Source organism: Pararge aegeria, chromosome 12 (genome assembly GCF_905163445.1).
Source record: "Pararge aegeria chromosome 12, ilParAegt1.1, whole genome shotgun sequence".
NCBI classification, from domain to species: Eukaryota; Metazoa; Arthropoda; class Insecta; order Lepidoptera; family Nymphalidae; genus Pararge; species Pararge aegeria.
Window position 1 is genome coordinate 2,248,719 of NC_053191.1, and position 20,195 is coordinate 2,268,913.

The 20,195-nt window shown below is 36.6% G+C and overlaps 2 protein-coding genes across 2 annotated transcripts; both read left to right on the top strand.

Annotated features, from left to right (window-relative positions):
• Nucleotides 1-16,332, top strand: LOC120628217. Its single transcript, XM_039896475.1, has 2 exons — nucleotides 1-67; nucleotides 15,453-16,332. Exons 1-2 carry the CDS (start codon nucleotides 2-4, stop codon nucleotides 16,311-16,313), a joined length of 927 nt encoding a protein of 308 aa, XP_039752409.1. The 5' UTR covers nucleotide 1; the 3' UTR covers nucleotides 16,314-16,332.
• A 32-nt stretch (nucleotides 16,333-16,364) lies between these two features.
• Nucleotides 16,365-18,728, top strand: LOC120628218. Its single transcript, XM_039896476.1, has one exon. The coding sequence runs from the start codon at nucleotides 16,385-16,387 to the stop codon at nucleotides 16,898-16,900; it is 516 nt and encodes a 171-aa protein (XP_039752410.1). The 5' UTR covers nucleotides 16,365-16,384; the 3' UTR covers nucleotides 16,901-18,728.
• Nucleotides 18,729-20,195: the final 1,467 nt, after the last annotated feature.

The following is a 20,195-nucleotide window of genomic DNA, read 5'->3' on the forward strand; positions in this document are numbered from 1 at the left end:
AATGCAAACTCTGATGTGGAAAAGTTTAATTGGTGATTTTCCATACGTATACTGCAATAAACTAAAGGTAGGTTATATCCGTTTCGAGAATAAAACATATTTAAAAATTAATTTAAAGTAAGTACCTTTATCAACAACTGTTATTCTGTTTTTACAAGCATTTTACAGTCTGGATACTTTGTCTTGTTTTTACACGTATTTAACTGCCCGCTACGTTTTCTCTTATTACTGTGCGAGTTTTAAATAAATAAAACATTATGTTTAATTTTTAATTAGGTTTTAGACGACTTCAATCAAATGGATGGTTTTTTTCTTATTTGATGGCAGTCGCTTCTACCATTAATATATTTAAAATAAGCCATTCCATTATTGAAAGCATCCTGGGAAAATATAATTAGCATGCTCGATTCAATTCAAACTTAGATAAGTGCCCCGAGAAAACTACGCCTACTTATCTCGTTCTATTTCCTATGAGATAAGTCGAGAAAATGAGTTGACATTATAATCTCGTAGCGTGCATTTATGATGACGTGATTTTTAATTATATGTATTTTTTTACTTTTAATCAAAGTAAAAAAATACATTATTTTAATTATCATATCTATAATATGTTTAGTATATTTTTTAACCTCGAATTTTAAATCGATATACTAAATTTTTATCTATAATTATTGATTTATTAGTAAGTCAATTAAGCTTTAGTTAAAACAGTTGCTTAATTCGATGGTAGGTACTTACATAAACTTTTTAACTAACTTGACAGCTCTTAAGCTATCTTTACAGCTGTCAAGTAAGTTTAAACGATAATTAGCACTGTTGCACCTTAACAACTGTATAGCCTATTTCTTTCAGACCTGTCAATTTAGTTTCGTTCAGAGGTTTGTCTCAATATTTTATAATGTGTGTATACACACATCAATACATTTTAACTTAATTGACAGCTCTAGAGCTAGTTCTGTTCTCGTTATCAAACAATAATGTCATATGGGCATGAGAGTCTGAACTAAACTAACTTGACGGCTCTAAAGATAGCGCTATCTTTTGTCAGAAGTAATACTTTGAAAATGACAGCACACCTTTAGTATTGTTTAAAGAGGTAGCTATAGGTACCTATATTTCAACTTATAAGAACGTAAAACTGCCCCCAATATTTTATAATTTCTTTTAACACAAATACCTCAGGTAAATTAACAATTCTAGGGTATGTTAAGGAACACTTCTTTTTAATCTGTCACTTTAAAGATTTGCATATATCCGTTTTGTAATACCGAATTGGCATCAAACGACTTAATTGCCTTTGAATTTATGTAATGTATTCCTTCACGTGTAGCGCAGAATGTTTGCGTGCATTAGTAGTTAGGTAAGAAAGTGCATTATTTTGCGTTAATGCGTTTTCTAATGCGATTTAATGAATTACGTATCAAATGTTAGATTAGCCTATGTCCAGCACGGCTAGCGGGGGATAAAAGCCATATTCCCTGAAAGGGATAAAATTAATGTCCACCTGCAACAGGGGATGGAAGAAGTTTACTCCTGTTTTTTATTACAAGTATTTTACTGACGTAATGACGTGTTATTATTTGAATATTCTTTCTACAAGTGCGCCCATGCTCGGCGCTGATGCTCGGAGAGTTGATAAAGCTCTGCAGGGCTAGCACGGGCAGGAGATATAAATTATATCCCCCGATTATATCCTCTATCAAGGGATATAATTATCTTTTCCCCTTGCCAGAGCACGGCAACAGGGGAGAGGATAAATTTATCCCCGTTTGACATTTCTCGTGGATATATATCCCCCGCCCATAGCATGGGAAGAAATGAAAGGGGAAAGACTATCCTTTTTTGACATTTGAAAGAGACAATTTTATCCCCGTCCTTAGACGTGGGTTTAAAATTCTGTTAACGAATTAAAGTCGAAAAAAACATGTCTCGTGCTTTCTGGGGCTCTTATTATTCAAGTGAAATGGAGAAATCTGAACGAAAATTACACCGGCGATCTATACGTGACGCCAGTAATCCGTTCGAATTTCCCGATCCAGAGTTCCAACACTTGTTTCGGATGGGTAAAAATTGTGTGCTGTACTCGTGCGAGGACCTTAAAGAGGCACTAACCACTAAATGCTGTCGATGGACTACCAGTGCACATAAAAGTAAGTTGTTATTAAGTACCTAAAATCACCTTGTGCAAAGACATCATCTATATATGAACGTAGGTTTAAAAAAAAGCATGGCTAATCACTTTTTGTCTAGGTTCTCACATCTTTAAGGCTATTAACGGACGGTAGTTATCAGCGGGGACAGGTCAAGACCATGGCTGTTGCTCAAACAACAGTCAGCAAATAACTGACCCAAATTACTGGAGCTATTGTCAGTATGTGAGTATATATAGGTACTTACTTCCTAATAATTCTCATTAGTAAATATAAATCCCATCCTGTTCAAAGTGCAGTGATGTGATAACTAGTTTTCACTTTATAGCCGAGTGCCCCTTGTACGTGTTGGTAAGATGGGAACTACAAGGTAAGGATAGAATAAGTGAAGAAGACCTAGCAAACCTCACCTTAGGGGATATTGTTAGGTTCACCACAGAGACTGGTAGGTTTCAGGGGGGACCCTGCCGGGACACCAGTAAAACCTGTGTCTCAAACATGGGGAATAGGGTGGAATGGTCCTTACATAGGACTGATCACCCGTCTGGCAATGGCAGACATCCCCTCATCAAATATAGATATACTTACTTTAATAATTAAATTATTAGTCAGTACTTAGTACTTCAGTATAAGTACATAGCAAAGATATTCATTGCTAGGTACTTTAATTATTTTTCATTTCATTTTAGACTAATGCCAAAGTAGATATTATTCCCGGGAACAGACTCTGGAGATCCACGATAGATGTTCAAGTGGTAAAGACAAATTATTTAGATCTAGAGTTTATCAAAAACTTAAACAATCAAGTAAGTTAATAATTTTAAAATATGTTTTACAGATTGTGGTGTGTGTCCATGACCAATTCATATTTATTAACTCTAAAGTAAAATATGAAAAGATACAGCTGTATGAAAGTAGAATCGGACAGTACTACATCTTATGTATGTTTTAAATAAAATGTGCAAACTTTCAAAACTTTACTTATTGTTGCCATTTACTAGTATAAAAGGGAAACAATGCAAATCAAAAAAAGTTACACACCTACCTATATCATTATATTATACTCCTCATAATTACCTAGAAATTACATGCCTAGGATTCTGCTGCATATGTTGTATACGACTAGTCTGGTAAATTATTTATATGAATATACAAAAAACAATGTCTCATTATAATAAAATTGTTTATTTGAGGAATTAGTACAAAAACTTGGCAGTAGATACTGTATTTAGTAATGAAATATAAGAAAATACAAAAAAAATGTCTGATAAATTATTTAACATGGGCATGGGTTAATCATCACGTCGAAATTACAATGTAGGATTGTGCATATATTTCTATTCAACATTTTATTAAAATCTTGGAGAAAATCTGAAAAAGCAAAACAAGTAGGAATTAATTTACATGTTTAAATAACAAAGTAGAATTTTATTGGGGACTCAGGCTATGCTCTAGGGCCTTGGATGATGACTCCGGATTTAGAAGCTGCACCAAATAGTTCTGCAGAGAAGTACACAAACTGGCACTGCCAAGTAAGAAACTGTGTGAAAAGGGTCAATAGGTACCTCAAAGACACATTCGCAGCTTGGGGATTGACTGGGTGCTTCATTACAGTCCCGAAAAAGCATCTCCACTTATATATGCCTGCATAACACTTTATAATATTATGCATCATTATAGGCATGTATTGTAAATATATACTTTAATGTTTGGTAATATTATAAAATTATATCTTATAATAATGGTTCCTTATAAATCATTGATCCTGCATTTTCACATACAATTTGCCCTACTAATTTGGGTCAACAGTATTGAGCATAATATAATTTGTATATTTCAGAACTCTAATGGAGCAAATGACAGTAAATTTTGTAAATACGAGCGAAGAACAACATCAGACATCAAATATGGATCAAACAAGATTGTTCACAGTTGCTCGACAAAAAAGAGAAAGATTTATAAATACATATTTTAATTAATAAAATTTCTAAATTAACCTTTTCATCCTTTTTAATTTATTTTTGTGTGATAAATGAGCATCCTGCATTCTTCCATCTATACCTACTCTGGAAAATAAATAAATTCTTCACTTGGTTGACTTTACAGCAACATGTATACTATGTATATGTTGCCTGTGGTGCTGCGTCCCCGTGCTGTTGCAGCTTTTTTAATGTCCTGCCACGTCTGCAAATAAAAGAAAAATTATGCAAGACTTGTTTGATGCCAACAACACTAATAAATAATTTAAATTTTTTGCACTTGCTTACTTTACCGCAAAATTGACTTAACTGTTTCCACTGATTGACCGTCCCGTCTGGCCCATGCTCCTTCAGTAATGACTAAGATTTGCCACTGGGAGTCTGCCCTTTTGGCTCCTAAGAGTTCCTGTGAATTCCCCAGTGGCAAGGTGGTTGTGGATTGGCATGAAATCTACCAACATTTGCAATTGTATTTTATTACTTCTTGATCTGAATAAACACAAATTTGTCAACTAATGGGCCATAGAAAAAGGCAAGCACAACTTTAAATAAAATAGTACAAGATCAATAATTTGATATGTAAACAGGATTGGATCTTGATGATTAACGTCTCTGTTTACTTTCACTGTAAAACATTCATTCATTAGGTACGCTTCTAAATCAATAGGTAGTCACTTTTTCAAACATTTTATAATAGAAGACTTACTTTTTAGCACTCATTTTATTTTCTCGAAAGGTAGGTTTTATACCACTTTGAAAAATCCAGAATAAATAATATAAACAAACAGCCGCAGACGAGGAACATTTATAGATAAAAAAAACAATAAAAAACTTAGACAACTAAAACAAAACAGAAAACGAAAAATTTATTTGTCAAAATCATGAGCACAGATTAGAATAATTAATTTGTGACATTTACCGGGGGTTCGTCTTTCCCCTATTATATCCACCGTGGATATATTGTCCACCCGTGTGCCCATGCTCGGGGGGTGGATATAAATGCGTGAGGGGATAAACGTTATATCCTTTCCCCGTGGAGAAGTGTCCCCCGCCCATGCTAGCCCTGCAGGGATAGGTATAGGTAGGTTACCTCAACGCTATTAGTTTTTGAGTAAACCACTGCCATAGTTTTTACTGAAAGAAATTTCGAAATTGAAATGAAAATGAAATTTCTTATCGTACGCGTCACGTAGTTTAGGTACTATACACGTGTCGGTTTTTGATCTTCAATAGGGTTGTCATAAGTAAACACTTAGACTGTTTTGAACAAATTTTGTAACGAAAAATTAATATGCTTGTTTTGATTTAATATTTTTAATTTTTTAAGGAATCACTCCTTCTGGAATATACTTATGTATCCTTTAACAGTATCTCGTCATTCGGTTACACGTTGTATTATCGTTTTTTACGCGGCATCGTACCGGAATGCTTGCACCGCTTGGTGTCAAGTTATTCTTGGTAGGGTGGTAAATAGCCACGGCCGAAGCTTCCCAGCCTAGACGTTTTTTTTTTCGGTAGTTTGTCTTTGGAACAGCTGAACCGATTTGAACTTTTTATGCCGGGAATAAACACAGCGTTGGAGAATTCTCTGGAAGATGGACAAACATAAGTAGTACCTACTTAGAGGGATGTATGGGATTTGAGTCAAAAATTTAAAAAAAAGACTAAATATTTAGTTTTTTTTTTGGAATTCGATGATTATGAAAATCAAAAGAGTTTTGTTTCCAATGAAATTTAAAAGTGTTTTGTTTAGTTACCACTTTAACTTTAATTTCATATATGTTAGGTATATTAACGGATGTCCGCGACTTTATCTGTGTAGAATTTCCGATTTCCTTGCCACGCGGAAAGTAGCTTTGGCTTATGGAAACAAGCGGTTCGGAACCGTGGATTGGAATCACTACAAAAGACCAGCAGTGCAAACTAAAAAAAAACAAATAAAAAAAAAACATTAAAACTGGACGCAGTTTTAATGTTTTTTTTTAATTTGTTTTGCACTCAGTTATCCTCTGACATGGTGTCAGAGACGTTTTTAATGCGACTTTTGTCTGAATAGTTTTTTCAAACGATGGTCGTGATAGAGTTTTGCATTTTTTTTTTATATGCGTTCTTATGCGTGAGTGGCAGTGGACGTTCATCGGTTGATGATGATGTGGAGATAGTGCAGATAAGGATTACGTTGGGTTTTATAATATGTAGAGATATAGATGATAAAAATTACATATGGCTTGTTGACTGTTCCCGAGCTAGAAATTGTGGTAGGCGGTTAAAGTATCAGACAGCTCCCAGTTCGTCATAATATCAACGGCTGCACGTAATAAAGCGACCCCGCGCTGGAATGTGGAATATTTTTATTGATATGGATGTGGGACGCAGGCGCCGACGAAAATAAGAATTGTACACGACGTTGTATGCACGTCGTCATGTTACTTCCGCGCGTTATATTATCTGCGCTTCGGTGACTATAAAAGTCCCCATACGCACAATCCCAGCCCCCCCATGTTGGCGAGCCATGAGGCTCTTCTCATGGCCAGCTTTCGCGCTCGCCCTTCTGCCCCGGTGACGTCTTAGCAACCCCTCGGGTGATTATCGGCAAATGTCTTTCCGAAAAAGTAAAAGACGTCGATTTCTGACGTCATCCGGACGTCGGTCCTTGCCTTAGTCACGGCGTCCGGACTAAACCACAGGCTATAAGCCCATTCAATCCAAAACGTCCACCTAAGCCAAAATCCGAATCCTCGCAGTAGGCACCCTAAGGTCGACTTCCCCTTTCCCTCCAATTTCGTCGAGCCCTAGGGCTCTTCTGATGGCGCACTTTCGTTCTCGCCCCCATCCCCAGGTGGCGCTGTTATTATGGTGATTTTTGTAAAATGTCCTTCATAAAAACTAAATGCAATTTGTCGCAGCAACAGATTCAAACAGTTCTTAATAATTATTTAGATATTATTCTGGGAGAATCTATACATTTTACCCTTTCCGTGTGCAGAAAATGTATCCTTACTATAAGTACACAGAAGTCGTAAGTCACACATAATATGGCAACTGGCCCTGAAATGGCAAAGACTTTTAGCCTTAACTTTATACAAAAATGTTGAAATAATTATTGATATATGAAATGTGTCTTACATTTCATATATGTATATATCAATAATTATTCTACGTTTGTGGTTTATCTGGGGCATTTTGCGGTAGAACACGCGCGGGGAACTATGATAGGATGATGGACACAGCGCGGCACGTAGCAGGACGTATTTCTTGCATGCCCTGCGAAGTGTATGTTTTTTTTTTTTAAGTGATAATTGTCGGACAATAACCCACCTTATGCTGAGAGGAAAAGCATCGCCTATGGCCAGACCAACACTTGTAAAGAACACGTCCTTTAATCGCCTTTAACAACCGGCAGCCACGCCTTCAGAACTAAACACAGAATTGCAATAATGCTGCTTAGCGGCAGAAATAAGCATAGTGATAGTACTTACCCAGACGATATGTTACAAAAACCTCTATCATCATACCAACCCATTACCGGCCAACTACAGGGCATAAGGCCGTAGTCCAGCACTCTGGCCCAGTGCGGATTGGTGGACTCCACATACTTTTGAGAACATTACGGAGAACTCTCTGGCATGCAGGTTTCCTCACGATGTTTTCCTTCACCGTTGGATCAAGTGATATTTTAATCGCTCTGGCTTGTTTATTTTGCATACTTCCATAGTGTCATGTCGTATGGGATCGTGTTATGGGGCAGAGCTGCTGATATAGAAACTATATTTATACTACAGAAAGAGCTGTGCTAACGATATATAAACTTAGACCATGCGAACCCCATCGTACCAAATATAAAGAAATAGGTATACAACAGTAGCCTCGCAATATATTTATAATAATACTAGCTGTTGCCCGCGACTTCGTCTGCGTTTGATTTTGTTTTTAAAGTATTCAGTATCGCTAAGCCTTAAATGATTATAGTAGTATATATATCTTAATATATATAAATCTCTTGTATATATATATATATAACATGTGACTGTCAATTAATTATAGACAAATAATTTGCAATAAAATAAAATTGCGACTATAATTAAAGATCTAAGCTATCCTATCTCTTAAGTTGGACCAGACTGCTCACGGTGTGCCCATTTAATTCAAAATCGGTTAAGTAGTTTAGGAGTCCATCGCGGACAAACATCGTGACAGGAGATTTATATATATTAAGATAATCTTTATAAAACAAAACATAAGTAATTATAATCCAAAAGTCGATATAAACAGTCGACTAACTAGATACAACATAGAACATAAATGAGTGATATCTGCATATCGTCTGAGAAAAGTACAGAAATCCTTTGTGTGTATATGCTTTTATAACATGATACCGAATAGTAGATACGGTAATAGTAGATCTACCTTTACGTAATTTAAAAAAATATATTAAAACACATTTAACAAATATTGGTTACTACACGCTTGATGAATTCCTTAACGACAAGGCTGCTTGGAAACAGGCCACTCCGCTCTCATCTCTCACAAAACAAAAAAATTCTAAAGATTGTTAAACTTTAAAATGATGTTGGATAAGAGCAATCTGCTGAGTTTCTTGCCGGCTCTTCTCAGTGGAATCTGCCTTCCGAACCGGTGGTAGAGTCACAACAAACAGACTGACTTGACGTTTCAAAAGTGCTTATTAATTAGGCCTACTTGAAATAAATGAATTTTGAATTTTGAAAAAACGTAATAATGCCATAATGTTATGACCTGGAAAATCTAGAGGTGCGTGCGGATTCGACTTTGGCCCCCGAAAGTGAAGTCGAAGCCCTACCCACTGGGCACATTGGTTCTACTACTATAGGTTTTCCACTTATTGACAGGCAATTTAATTTAATGGCCAAAGAACCTCCTTTTCGTAAAAGCGGTATCTAAGTGATCACAGACAAACAATATATATTATATATAATAATTATATGTTTAGTATTAGAATTTATACCATGTATGTAGTTTAGTTTGCAATATTTTTATGTAGGTAGAAATTTTTATTGCCGCACCAACCCGTTCCTTACAAAAACTACTATCGTCAAAGGTTGTCTGGGAGAGATCGCTTTAGCGATAAGACCGCCTTTGCACACCTAATTTTTTTTTTATTATTTTTGTAAATGTGTTTCTTTGTATTTTGTTTTTGTGTGTGCAATAAAGAATTTAATAATAATAATAATAATACGTCTTCCATTCAATACAATATAAATATACCAGCGAACCTGTCATATTGTGTTCTTTACATAATAAATAAGATGCAAATGAGGCGTAAAATCGCCATTTAGCGACGCTTGCGGAAGACAAGTGAATCCCCAGACATGTTGGACAGCTCTGTAATTGGCTATTAATGCGATTTAAAGCGTTTAAGCCCTGCTTATACGGAGATAGTCTGTTGGGGCGATATTAATAAAGGTGCCATAATGTTTCAATACGGACCTGTAGTTTTGTCACGCTCTGGCACTTTTGTTTATACCCCCCCGACGAAAAAACTACGGGATGTTACAAGTTTGACGTATCATATTATTGTCAAAATTGAGATTCTTAATTTCTGATTTAAAGGTTTTTAATACATTCTCTTGTGTTGCCTATTTCCACGTTGTCGTTGCCAGTTATTTCGAGCTAACGTTGTTTATACCTACTTTACATAACGTAACGAACGTAACGTAATTCCTTACAATACATTAAAAGGAAAACATTAAGTGCCGCGTTGCAAATTCAAATTCAAAATTCAAATTCCAATTCATTTTTTTTATTCATGTAGGCCTATCACAGGCACTTGAAGATTTATAAAGAGTTTATACATATAAGTTTACATAATTGTAAGGGGATGGTGATAACACCGTTCGCCAACTTAAACCTGAAGCTACGAGAGTTCGAAACGAAAGACAAAGAAAGCATTACAAATTTGTTCCACAAATTAAAAAAAAATACAACCATATGGATAACCACTCCTTTTTGTAAGTCGGTTAATAATGTCTGTTTTGTTTCAAAATTAATATTCATTTTTATTGTTACATACGAAATACAAAAATTCTATCATTTAGCGTGGCGAAGCGTCCACGGCCTGTGTCGCACGCCAACAATCAGGTTTACCCTCCTATAGATGTTTCACATCAAAAAGAGCAACTGAAAGTAAAGTCGAGCTCCTAACCAATACGCACCGCTTTGCAATAATATATATAAATACTTGTATCAGGTATACAGATAAACACCCAGACACTGAAAAAAAAACATGTACATAACACAAACATTTTCCTGTTGTCGGAATCGAACTCGCAGCCTTGACCTCAGAAAGCAAGGCCGCTGCCCACTGCGCCAATCGGCCGTCAGGTTTGCTAATTGCTCTAGAAAGAAAAACTAGAAATTTATCAAATCTGCATTTCTTATCCCAATGGATATAATTTAATAATAAATGTAGGTCACTATTTATGATTTTTTTATTTTATAAATAGATCGCCTTTAAATATCCGACTGGTGAGATAAATCTATTGATGAACTAAGTAAACCGAGAACATTTTTTTCTTATTATACAGAGTGTTCTATTTATTTGGGACTAGCGACGCGCCCCGGCTTCGCGCGGTGCAATGTCGTTACTACTTTGGGGCAGTTAGGAGTGAATAAAAACACAATTCTGTCACATTAATTTAATCTATCTTGTGAGTTTTAAGCAGCGTGTGAAATGTAAGCGCACAAGAATATGTTTGTTACGACACAAATCTCTTAACTTTCTTCTACCATAATACGAATGTTTACTACATATATCCCTTCGTCTTTAATAAACTGTCTTATGTCTTACTTAATTAAAACGTGTTTAGGAACTGGGCTTTATCTATATCGAAGGCTTAGCCATAGAGTTAAGGCCGATTCGATATATGAATATATAGATATAGACGAATAGAATAGAAGAAGTATTTAGTGCTCATACAAATAGACATCTAGTTAATAAAACAAACATATATTCTCAAAGGCGGCCTTATCGCTTGAAGCGATCATGCAAGCATGTTTTCCTCTTTCGGAAAATACTAGATGTAGTTCGCGGTTTTACTTGCGTTTGTGTTATATTTAAACAAACTTCACCATAGACAATGTTATTCTCTTTAGAATTCCTGACCCAAATGGTCACCCTGTTGTGTGAACCACCCTGTAGATATTATGAATAGCTATTACTTGGCTAGTATCCAAGTTGCAGAATTGCCGTGGAACTAAAAACTGCAACTAACTGACATAGATTGATTTTAATTCATGTAATTTTGCCATTTTTGAGTGAACGCGAAAATAAAAGAGTTCGACTTTACATGAACTTCCAAATTTAAATTTTAACGCAAAAGGCAAGGGATATGATATCGCAAGAGGTTAAAAAGACTTCGTCCGCACCGTTGTTTGGCACATAGGTTGTTTGGGAGACATGTGGCATTCAATTTATTTGTATTTTGTATTGTGACCACTAGTTTTTATAAATCCTTTCGTCATCACCATCATCATATCAACCGATAGACGTCCACTGCTGGAAATAGGTCTTTTGTAGGGAGTTCCAAATTCCACGGTTCTGTGCCGCTTGGATCCAGCGGCTACCTGCGACGCGCTTGTGACCAACGCTGTGCTTACCAGTGCGGGGCTGCCATTGAAGCACCCTGTAGAATTCTTTAATATGTAGTAATTTAATGTTTTTTTTTACAACCTGAATACAAATTTTAATCGAAATAACGTGAAAATCGATGAAAATTGTTATTGAGGTTGAAAAATTACGTTACGGCTTTTCATTTACAATTTCATCCTCTTGTCTCTCTTAGGGATAATAAGTAGTTTAAAAAGTTCTACAGCGTAGCTATACATTCCGCAAGAAATCCAATAAAAGTTATCGAACGCAGATTTTTTTTTTTTTTTTCAAATCTTACCGTTAGGGCTGTCAATTAAAAAAAAAACAAAGAGGTAAACATTAAGACAAAATAAAAAAAATATTAAGAAAGTAATAGAATGTATATTAATGTAAGTTTTTTTTTTTTTTAATTTATGCACTATCAGCTTTCCAACTTTATATAGACATCTCACGCTCGGGTTGCCTTTAAAAAAAAAAAGATTAGTGATTAGGCCGCCTTTGCACCCTAGCACTAAGTTCTCTTACTGTTTTCTTTAATAAATAAATATAAGAGGGACGGATACGACATGTTTTTTGCGTGGAAATAGTTTATAGCCTCGGGGGAGTGATAATTATTTTTTAATCTTGATAACATGCGGCGGGGAATTTTATTTTTGGTTTTATTATCACGATGGCGATTCCCAAGAATATAGACGGACAGGTGGATTGACTGATGGTTGAAAAGTAATTTTAGCGAAATAAACAATTTTCGTTGTGGTGATAATCTGGTCGGGCTTCGAATTTGCTTTCGGGAAAAGTTCGAGATACATGCTGGGGATACCTCTAGCATGTTACCTCTAACTTTTCGAAGTTATGTGCGTTTTTAAATTCATTCTATTCCCTTTTGCCATGCTTTTGCAGGTGAACATGTAAAAGTTATCCTTCCTCTGCACGGCTAGCATGAACAAATATCTCCCCGGGGAAGGGATAAAAATTATCTTCTCCCACAGCTTTATCAACTCTCAGAGCCCTAGAAAACAAGTGGAAATAATATCCAAATAATATATGTGTAATAATAAACTGAGTAAACTTCTCCTATTACGTGTTCCCGGGCTTTGGGAGATGGACACGTTAATTATATCCCTTAGTTAGGGCCTAGGGGATATATTGGGGATATAATTTTTATCTTCTGCCCGTGCTAGCCCTACAGAGGATATAATTGGGGGATATAATTTTTGTCTCCTACCTATGCTATCCCTTCGGTGGTGGGCCGGCAACGGGATGACCTAAGTATTCCTTTGTACCAAATAAGTTGGCGAGTACCTTTCAATGTCTAGTGGATACAAACAAATAAATGGCTGAAGTAAACAAACTATAAAATACTTTTTATTATCTGAGATCGAATCACTGCCGCGACTCAAACATTTTGCTGCAGGCTTCAGATAAAAAGGAACCATAAACTTCACGTCTCACGAAAACTTTTGATATCGTAATCGGTCCCCGAGTACGAGTTGACATGTTTCGAAAACTTTGATGGTTTTCTTTTGAGTTGCTACTATACAATGGTGTGTTTTTAATTTCGGTAAATTCGGTAAATAAAACGGTATAGCGAAATCTAAATGTATTTGAGTTGCGGTAAAACCACTGTAAATAGTCTTTATTTTTGGAATAGAATTTCGACACAGTTAATGGTAAAGTAAAGCGTGAGTTGTCCCTAAGATTGAATAAAATTTTAATAAAGTTTATTTAAAGCTACTAGCGTGGTACGTATGTAGCGTGTATTGATACTCTATTAGATACGGCCCTTATGTTACAACTTAGTACTTACTCTATACAGTAAAATAAAACTAAAATTTTGCAAGTTAAAAGAAACGATGTTTTATTTAAAATTACCAGATTTTAATTCCCCTTATTTTAAAAACATATAACTTATGTATAATATGGTAAATTTGTTCATAAATCCTATCAAATCGGTGATAAACTTTGTCTGAGCAGATACGCGCAAACAATAAAAAAAATTTCAACCCCCCATTTCTCCACTACAAAGCTATCCCTGTTTTATTTCGAAATAAAAAGTAGCCTGAGTGCAAACAGACAAACAGTATTATATTTGTAAGTAGGTATTAGTATACAACGTGTAAATAAAAATCGAAATAATACTTTACATGCTTTATAAACATTATTTACTGTCTCTGAGACTTTTCGGTGAAACCTAAAACCTATTAGTTTTTGAGTAAACCACTGCCATAGTTTTTACTGAAAGAAATCAAATACAGGCCTAGCAAAATTAAAATCATGCGACTGCTGTCACTTTATTAGGTACGCGTCGCGTAGCGTGGGTACTATGCGCGTGTCGGTCTTTTATGTTCAATAGGGTTGTCATAAACAAACACTTAGAATGTTTTGAATTCGTTTGTATGGAAATATAAATATATTTCTTTTGATTCAATATTTTTACAGGATGATTCCTTCTGAAGTATGCACCCTTCAAATTTATTTCGTAATTCGGTTGCATGTCGTTTATACATACATAGTATTCATTTAGTAAAAGCTGTTAATTCGTCATTACAGACACTCTATTTTCTTTAAATTATTTATTTGTAAAGTTTAAATACCTGAAGGTGGTGTATATTAGCGACAGCGAAAAAAAGTCGTTTGCGCTAGTTAAGCAACGTTGATCAAAGCCGGTAACTGGATGGGTAAACGATTTTGAGCTTAAACCTTCCCCGTAGACGGTGGAGTACGCATTCTCCATTGAGCTATATATTAATTGGTAACGCATAATAATACGTTACATAAACTCGCCAACCCACTTGGTGCAGGAGTGATGAATCTTAACTCTTATTCTTTTCCATATATCTAGCAGATTAGCCCATCTTAAAATATAACATCAAGCGATAATGCGTTCCGGTACGATGCCCCATAAAAAGCAATTTGGGGTAAGGGCTTTACACAACTGCAATAATAGTTTCTTTTTATACTGAAGTACTCGTAGACTATCTGCAAGAAGTGTCCGATAAGAACCCGGTTCTGAAAGGAACACACAAACACGATAGGAAACTTAATTCGAATAAAATTTTAATCAGTTTTCGTAAACTATAATAACTCGTACTAGTGTCTGATATAACAAGACCGCGCATCGTATTTTTGGCGAATTTTATGCCAATCTCGGCAAGACAGCCATACCCGCGGATACAATCGATCGACCAAAGCACGCTACACGATAAATTACTTTTTACGCTCACTCCATACAATTTTGCGAAGAAAGTAGTGCATGATTTGCAAACAGTCAGATCTCGCCCGCTGTTCGCTCGCGACGGTTCGATCGATTCCTTTTTTAAAAACTCTAACAAGCTGGCCATGAAAAAAGATAAACCCGAAATCCCATTGAGAGCAAAAAGTGTTTGTCTTGCAGAACGCCCGAAATCTCAATATGGCAGAAACATTCGTAGTGCAGACACTCTTCGGTCAAGGTTTTCTGATAAACAATACGTTCATAGGCAACCCTCGGCAGACAAAATGAAACGACATTCCAAACCCAACGTTATCGTTCGAGAGCAAAAGCGGAAAGTTATAGAGAAAGTACCATGCGCGGTCTCCGTTCAAACCTTGTCTATACCGACGACTTACGCGGAATACCAAAAGCATCCAACCTCCAAACGTATTGTAAGTAGCTCTAAGATAAACGATAATATAACTAAGTCTAATCCCAAACAGGCCGACGAGAAGAAGCTGTGTTACGCCGTGTGCGGGAGAGAGACGGAGAACAAGTTGCTGTTGCAGATCAGCGAAGCCGACCAAGTGTCCGACTTTGAAAGGATTCTTAATTCTAATGCGGTACTCTGGGACCGCGCTCGACGGCAAGTGTGGCGAGGCACCGTACCGGCCCACACCCCTTCGGCTTCGCTGCTTCCGCGACCTCGCTCGACCTACTCCCTCCGCACAGTAAGCCAGGCTTACCACACCTTGTTCTACCAGCACGAGGAATCCCTCCAGCAACTCATCGATCGATACCGGCAAGAAGCGGCCGATCAAAACAAGAAGTCCACAACGAGCTTACTAGATAGCAATTGGTTCGAGAACCTTACAGGTCTCACGGAGTTTTACGAAGACGATCCGACGCTGCAAGAGGAAATCGAAACGATCACTGATCGTATAATAGCCGAGGCAGCCCAGACTGAGGGCGGGGCCGCGAGCACACGTAATAACTTTAATGTTAATTTGGCTGGACTAATTAGTTTGCACGTGAACGGCGAGGGCGTATCCCCGACCTTTCGCGACGACCTTGGTCCGTCGCCCGAAGTGGAAAAAACTGACGACGACAAGGAATGGCTCTCCCCGATTATGAGTGCAAACTCTGTTGATCGCCATTTGCAGGAGAGCACGAATATCGACCGCTTGGCGCAGGACTTGAATACGGTCCAAATTGATTGCGATGGGAAGGTGCCGACAATAACGTTCAGCAATTGTTGCGAAGGCCGCGACCAGGCTGGCAATCCGAACAATAACGACGTCGTCATTCACCTCGCCGTGCCCTCTACTGAGAGCACCGATGAGGCGCGCCCGCCTATGATGTGACTACATTGCGCCATCCGGTTCCATTATTAAAGTATCGGGAGACATCTTCTCGTTAGTTCCATCGGACCACGATGATCGCTATAGAATCAGAACAGCCGATGCCGAAGGAGGAAAGAGTAAAAGTTGAACCGACTAGCTCTCAAAGAACTCTGACACGGTCGAGTGCCGTGAGTCAGAAATCTGTCGACTTAGTAGTACACCCGGAGAACTCAAACAATCCTCTGCACAGATCTAAACTGGCTCCGGTCCGATCTTCGTCGGAGTCATCGTCGAGTAAGAAAATGCTGAACTTGAGGAAGACGAAAAACTCGTCGATAGAATCTACCATGAGTTTACCGAACCAGAAATCTTTGGAGAAGAAGCATGGGAGTCTTCGGCATCAGAAATCGGTCGGGGCGCATTCTGACGTGACCTTGAGCACGCAGCCTGCTATGTCGGATGACAGGAAGGCTCTCCGCGAGGCTTTGTACCAGGGTATATTTCATAGGCATAGACGGACAATTTTCGCAGTGGGCTCTTTCCTTAGGATGCTTAGAAGCAAAACTTCCAACTACGACTCCATCAGGTCAGAGTCGGATGAGATTTAGCAGTCGTAAGGACGCGAGTGATTTGTTTTTAATAATTCGGTAGTGACACCACAGACTGTGAACGTGCTTTTTAAGATTTATAACAAAACAATGTTATTAGATTTAGTAATTTGTAATATGGTTCTTGTTTAAGATTAAAATGTTCCAAAATTTAGTTTGGACTAAATTTTCATTGTTATCGTGAATCCCGCTTGATACCCCATATTGTATGTAGTTCATAATAATCACATCTGTACCATTGTTAGAAGAATTATACGCAGGCTAGCGAATATTTTCGAATATCATCTGATTGTATCGTCAATGTAAAATGAACCTTTACTTCAAAGTTCTTACTTTAAATTTCGAATGCATTCACATATGAATGCTCTTGATGAACCGTTAGTAAAACAAGAATCAGTAGTACCGAATTTGCGACTTCAATTCAAGGAACTATTAGTTAATTTTTCGTTGACGATATAGTCTCGCTCGAAAGCGAGTCCGAATCTTATAATAAGAGTACAGATGTATTATCGCAGAAAATATAAGACCTCTTATATTTTCCATGGATGTCATATATGATGTCATATATAATTTGTGTACCATTACAGAATAATATTATGATAAACAAGAGTGCCAAATAACATACCCTATCTCATGAAGGGTAATATAAAAACAACAATATGAAACGTAAAAGGCTAAGGTAACGTTTATAGCCCTTTCTAAAATGGGGTAATTTTTTTAAAAATATATTTTGACAGAAGAGGCTTTTCACACATTGTAGTACTTACAACGTCCAAACCAATTATGGGTATATAGTTATTATCAAAGTGAAGCCTAATTAATATGCATTATTTTACCTTAGTTGGCAACCTAAATACCACCTATATAATGTCATCTGGGTTTACTTGGTTAACTGAAGTTACACAATATATTGGTCTGCGAGTTATTTGAAATCAAAGTGCCACGGTTTCTACAGTTAATTGTACAGAATAGGCTTCTAAGTGAGATTGTTTTCGATCAATAGAGTATGGAGCTTATCTATTATTGATAGGTACATTGATTGATTGAGATTGCAATAAAGCGCCTTTTTTTCATCGAATAAACCAGCTAAACAAGTGTTGGACCCGAGTATCAAGAATTCCTTAGCTTGATAAAAAACCCGTTTTATTCAATGAAATTATTGAATGTCACTAAAAACTAGAACAAAATAGACTTAAAACAAAAGCGAAACAAATACTTGATCGATTTATTTTTTCTGAAGGTATCTGTTTACTGTTAAGGTACTGTTCTGAAATATTTCAGACTTTTCGCGCTGCCGAGGGAACGAAGCATCTTCTCACTTGACCTTTTAGCCCCACTTAAAAATTAGGCCCATTTCGGTTCTTTTCATGTAATTGATTTTCCCGATTTTTTTCTCTCATTTGTGTCTGCGTGCCAAGTTTCAAGATTGTTAATCATTGGAAAGTAGGTAAGTAAGTAGATATTGATGCCGATTCTATCGTCCAAAAATCTTTCGACAAAACTTTACTGAATACTAAAACTTTAGCTATCCTTATTCACAAATAACGCGATAAAGGGTATAGATAGCATACTTAAGTAAAGTTAAAGTATAAAAATTATGCAGTCCTTTTCTACAATAAACACAATAGAAAGAATAGGAGATTTGTAGACTTATAAATTTAGTTAGACCTCCCTGGCGCAATGGTGGCGCTTTGAATTTTATAAGTGTAAGTAAGTATTTATAAGTGAGGAGGTCTCAGATTCGATCCCGGACGGGGAAATTTGGAAATTAGTAATTTGTGAATTTTCTTTGTTTTGATCTGATGGGAGGCTTCGGCCGTTTCTTAATTACCACCCTACCTAGCGATTTAGCGTTCCGGTACAATGCCGTGTAGCAACCGGTAGTATCAGGTTAAGCACAAAAAAAATCTCGTTAAGAGAATTGTACACAATAGAATTGGTATCAGTAGATAACATTAATTTTTCAGAAGCGACCGAATAGAAAGGCAGTTAAAATAGTGATCCTATACGGGTTCCGTTTATCCATTGTAGAGTAGGTACGGATCTCTTAAAATGAGTGTTGACGTCACGAAATAAATTTTGTGCGTAGATACGAATTACGATTCAACATTCTGTAAAAGCGAACGTTCGCAGCAAGGTCAGCTACCATTTTTAATGCGCGTCTGATGTTATATTAGATGCAATACTCGTGTTGATGTGAGATGGCGGTTATCTAAGAGGTTACAAGAAAGAATCGTTTACGCCCAAGGTCAATAACAAAACTAATCCAAGACCTTCAGATAGCGGATTGAATTTCGTAGATCTTTATCTACAGAGCAGTGTAGGAAAAGGATAGTGCTATTCAATTCAATTTGTCATCTGAAGTTTTTGGGATAGTTTGTTATTGATCTAATATTGTCAGCCGTTATTGGGTAGGTAAGTACAGAATTATTAGGAAGTCGAAAATTTGAATGTAAAACTTTGGTATTACCTATTAGTTAGTAAGCATATTCACGTAGAAACAATTTTTTCCAATGTCTGTCTGTGACTGTCTGAATTTACTTTTTAATAACACTTGCAAAAGTAAAAAATGCGGGGAATGTAATAAACGATTGCTTTATAATATTTCCTTTCACATTCCCATAACGTTCAGAGATTAGGCAAAACTACCTAATTGGAACTGTATATTTCAGAATTTTGCCAAGACAGATTTTTCTTTGGTGGGATGCTTTGGCCGTGGCTAGTTACCACCTTATTGATAAAGACGTGCTGCCAAGCGATTTAGCTTCCCGTAGAAACCGTATGGTTTATGACTTATGGGTTTAGAATATCTTAGACTGCATCAATGTTTAACATCAGGTCAACTACAGTTAAGGGCTAGCCTGTAGTGAAAAAAAAAGACTGGATCCAAGAAAATTATCTCAGACAATTATTCAGTGACGAATGGAAGATTCTAACCGACCAATAACAAAAGAGCGCTGAATAAAATCGAACATCAAGCAGCGAACGAAAAAAACATCAAGTAATGTAACCATTGGCAACAAAATTGTGTAAAGCTAAAGTAGCGCTAAAGCTTAAACAAGACAAGATATTTTACGACCAATAACAGAACGTGCTGGTTTTAGCGGAAGCCTTGTTATTGGTTGAAAATGGGACGATGGCACGCATTGGCAGTTTAACATTTTTTAACGAGGCGTTTTTGAAGGGAGTTTATTTGGATGTATTTTGAATTTTACACACGCATGAGTTGAACTCTGAAAAGAAATAAATATTGAATAGCTTTAGAGGCAATTTGGGTACGTAATGATTGGGTTTT

Excerpts from the sequence above, each read along its gene's own strand:
- LOC120628218 (XM_039896476.1), top strand. The coding sequence starts at position 16,385 with ATGATCGCTATAGAATCAGAACAGCCGATGCCGAAGGAGGAAAGAGTA.
- LOC120628217 (XM_039896475.1), top strand. The coding sequence starts at position 2 with ATGCAAACTCTGATGTGGAAAAGTTTAATTGGTGATTTTCCATACGTA. Across the intron at positions 68-15,452 it reads TATACTGCAATAAACTAAAG|GCCGACGAGAAGAAGCTGTG; the intron begins GTAGGTTATATC and ends AATCCCAAACAG.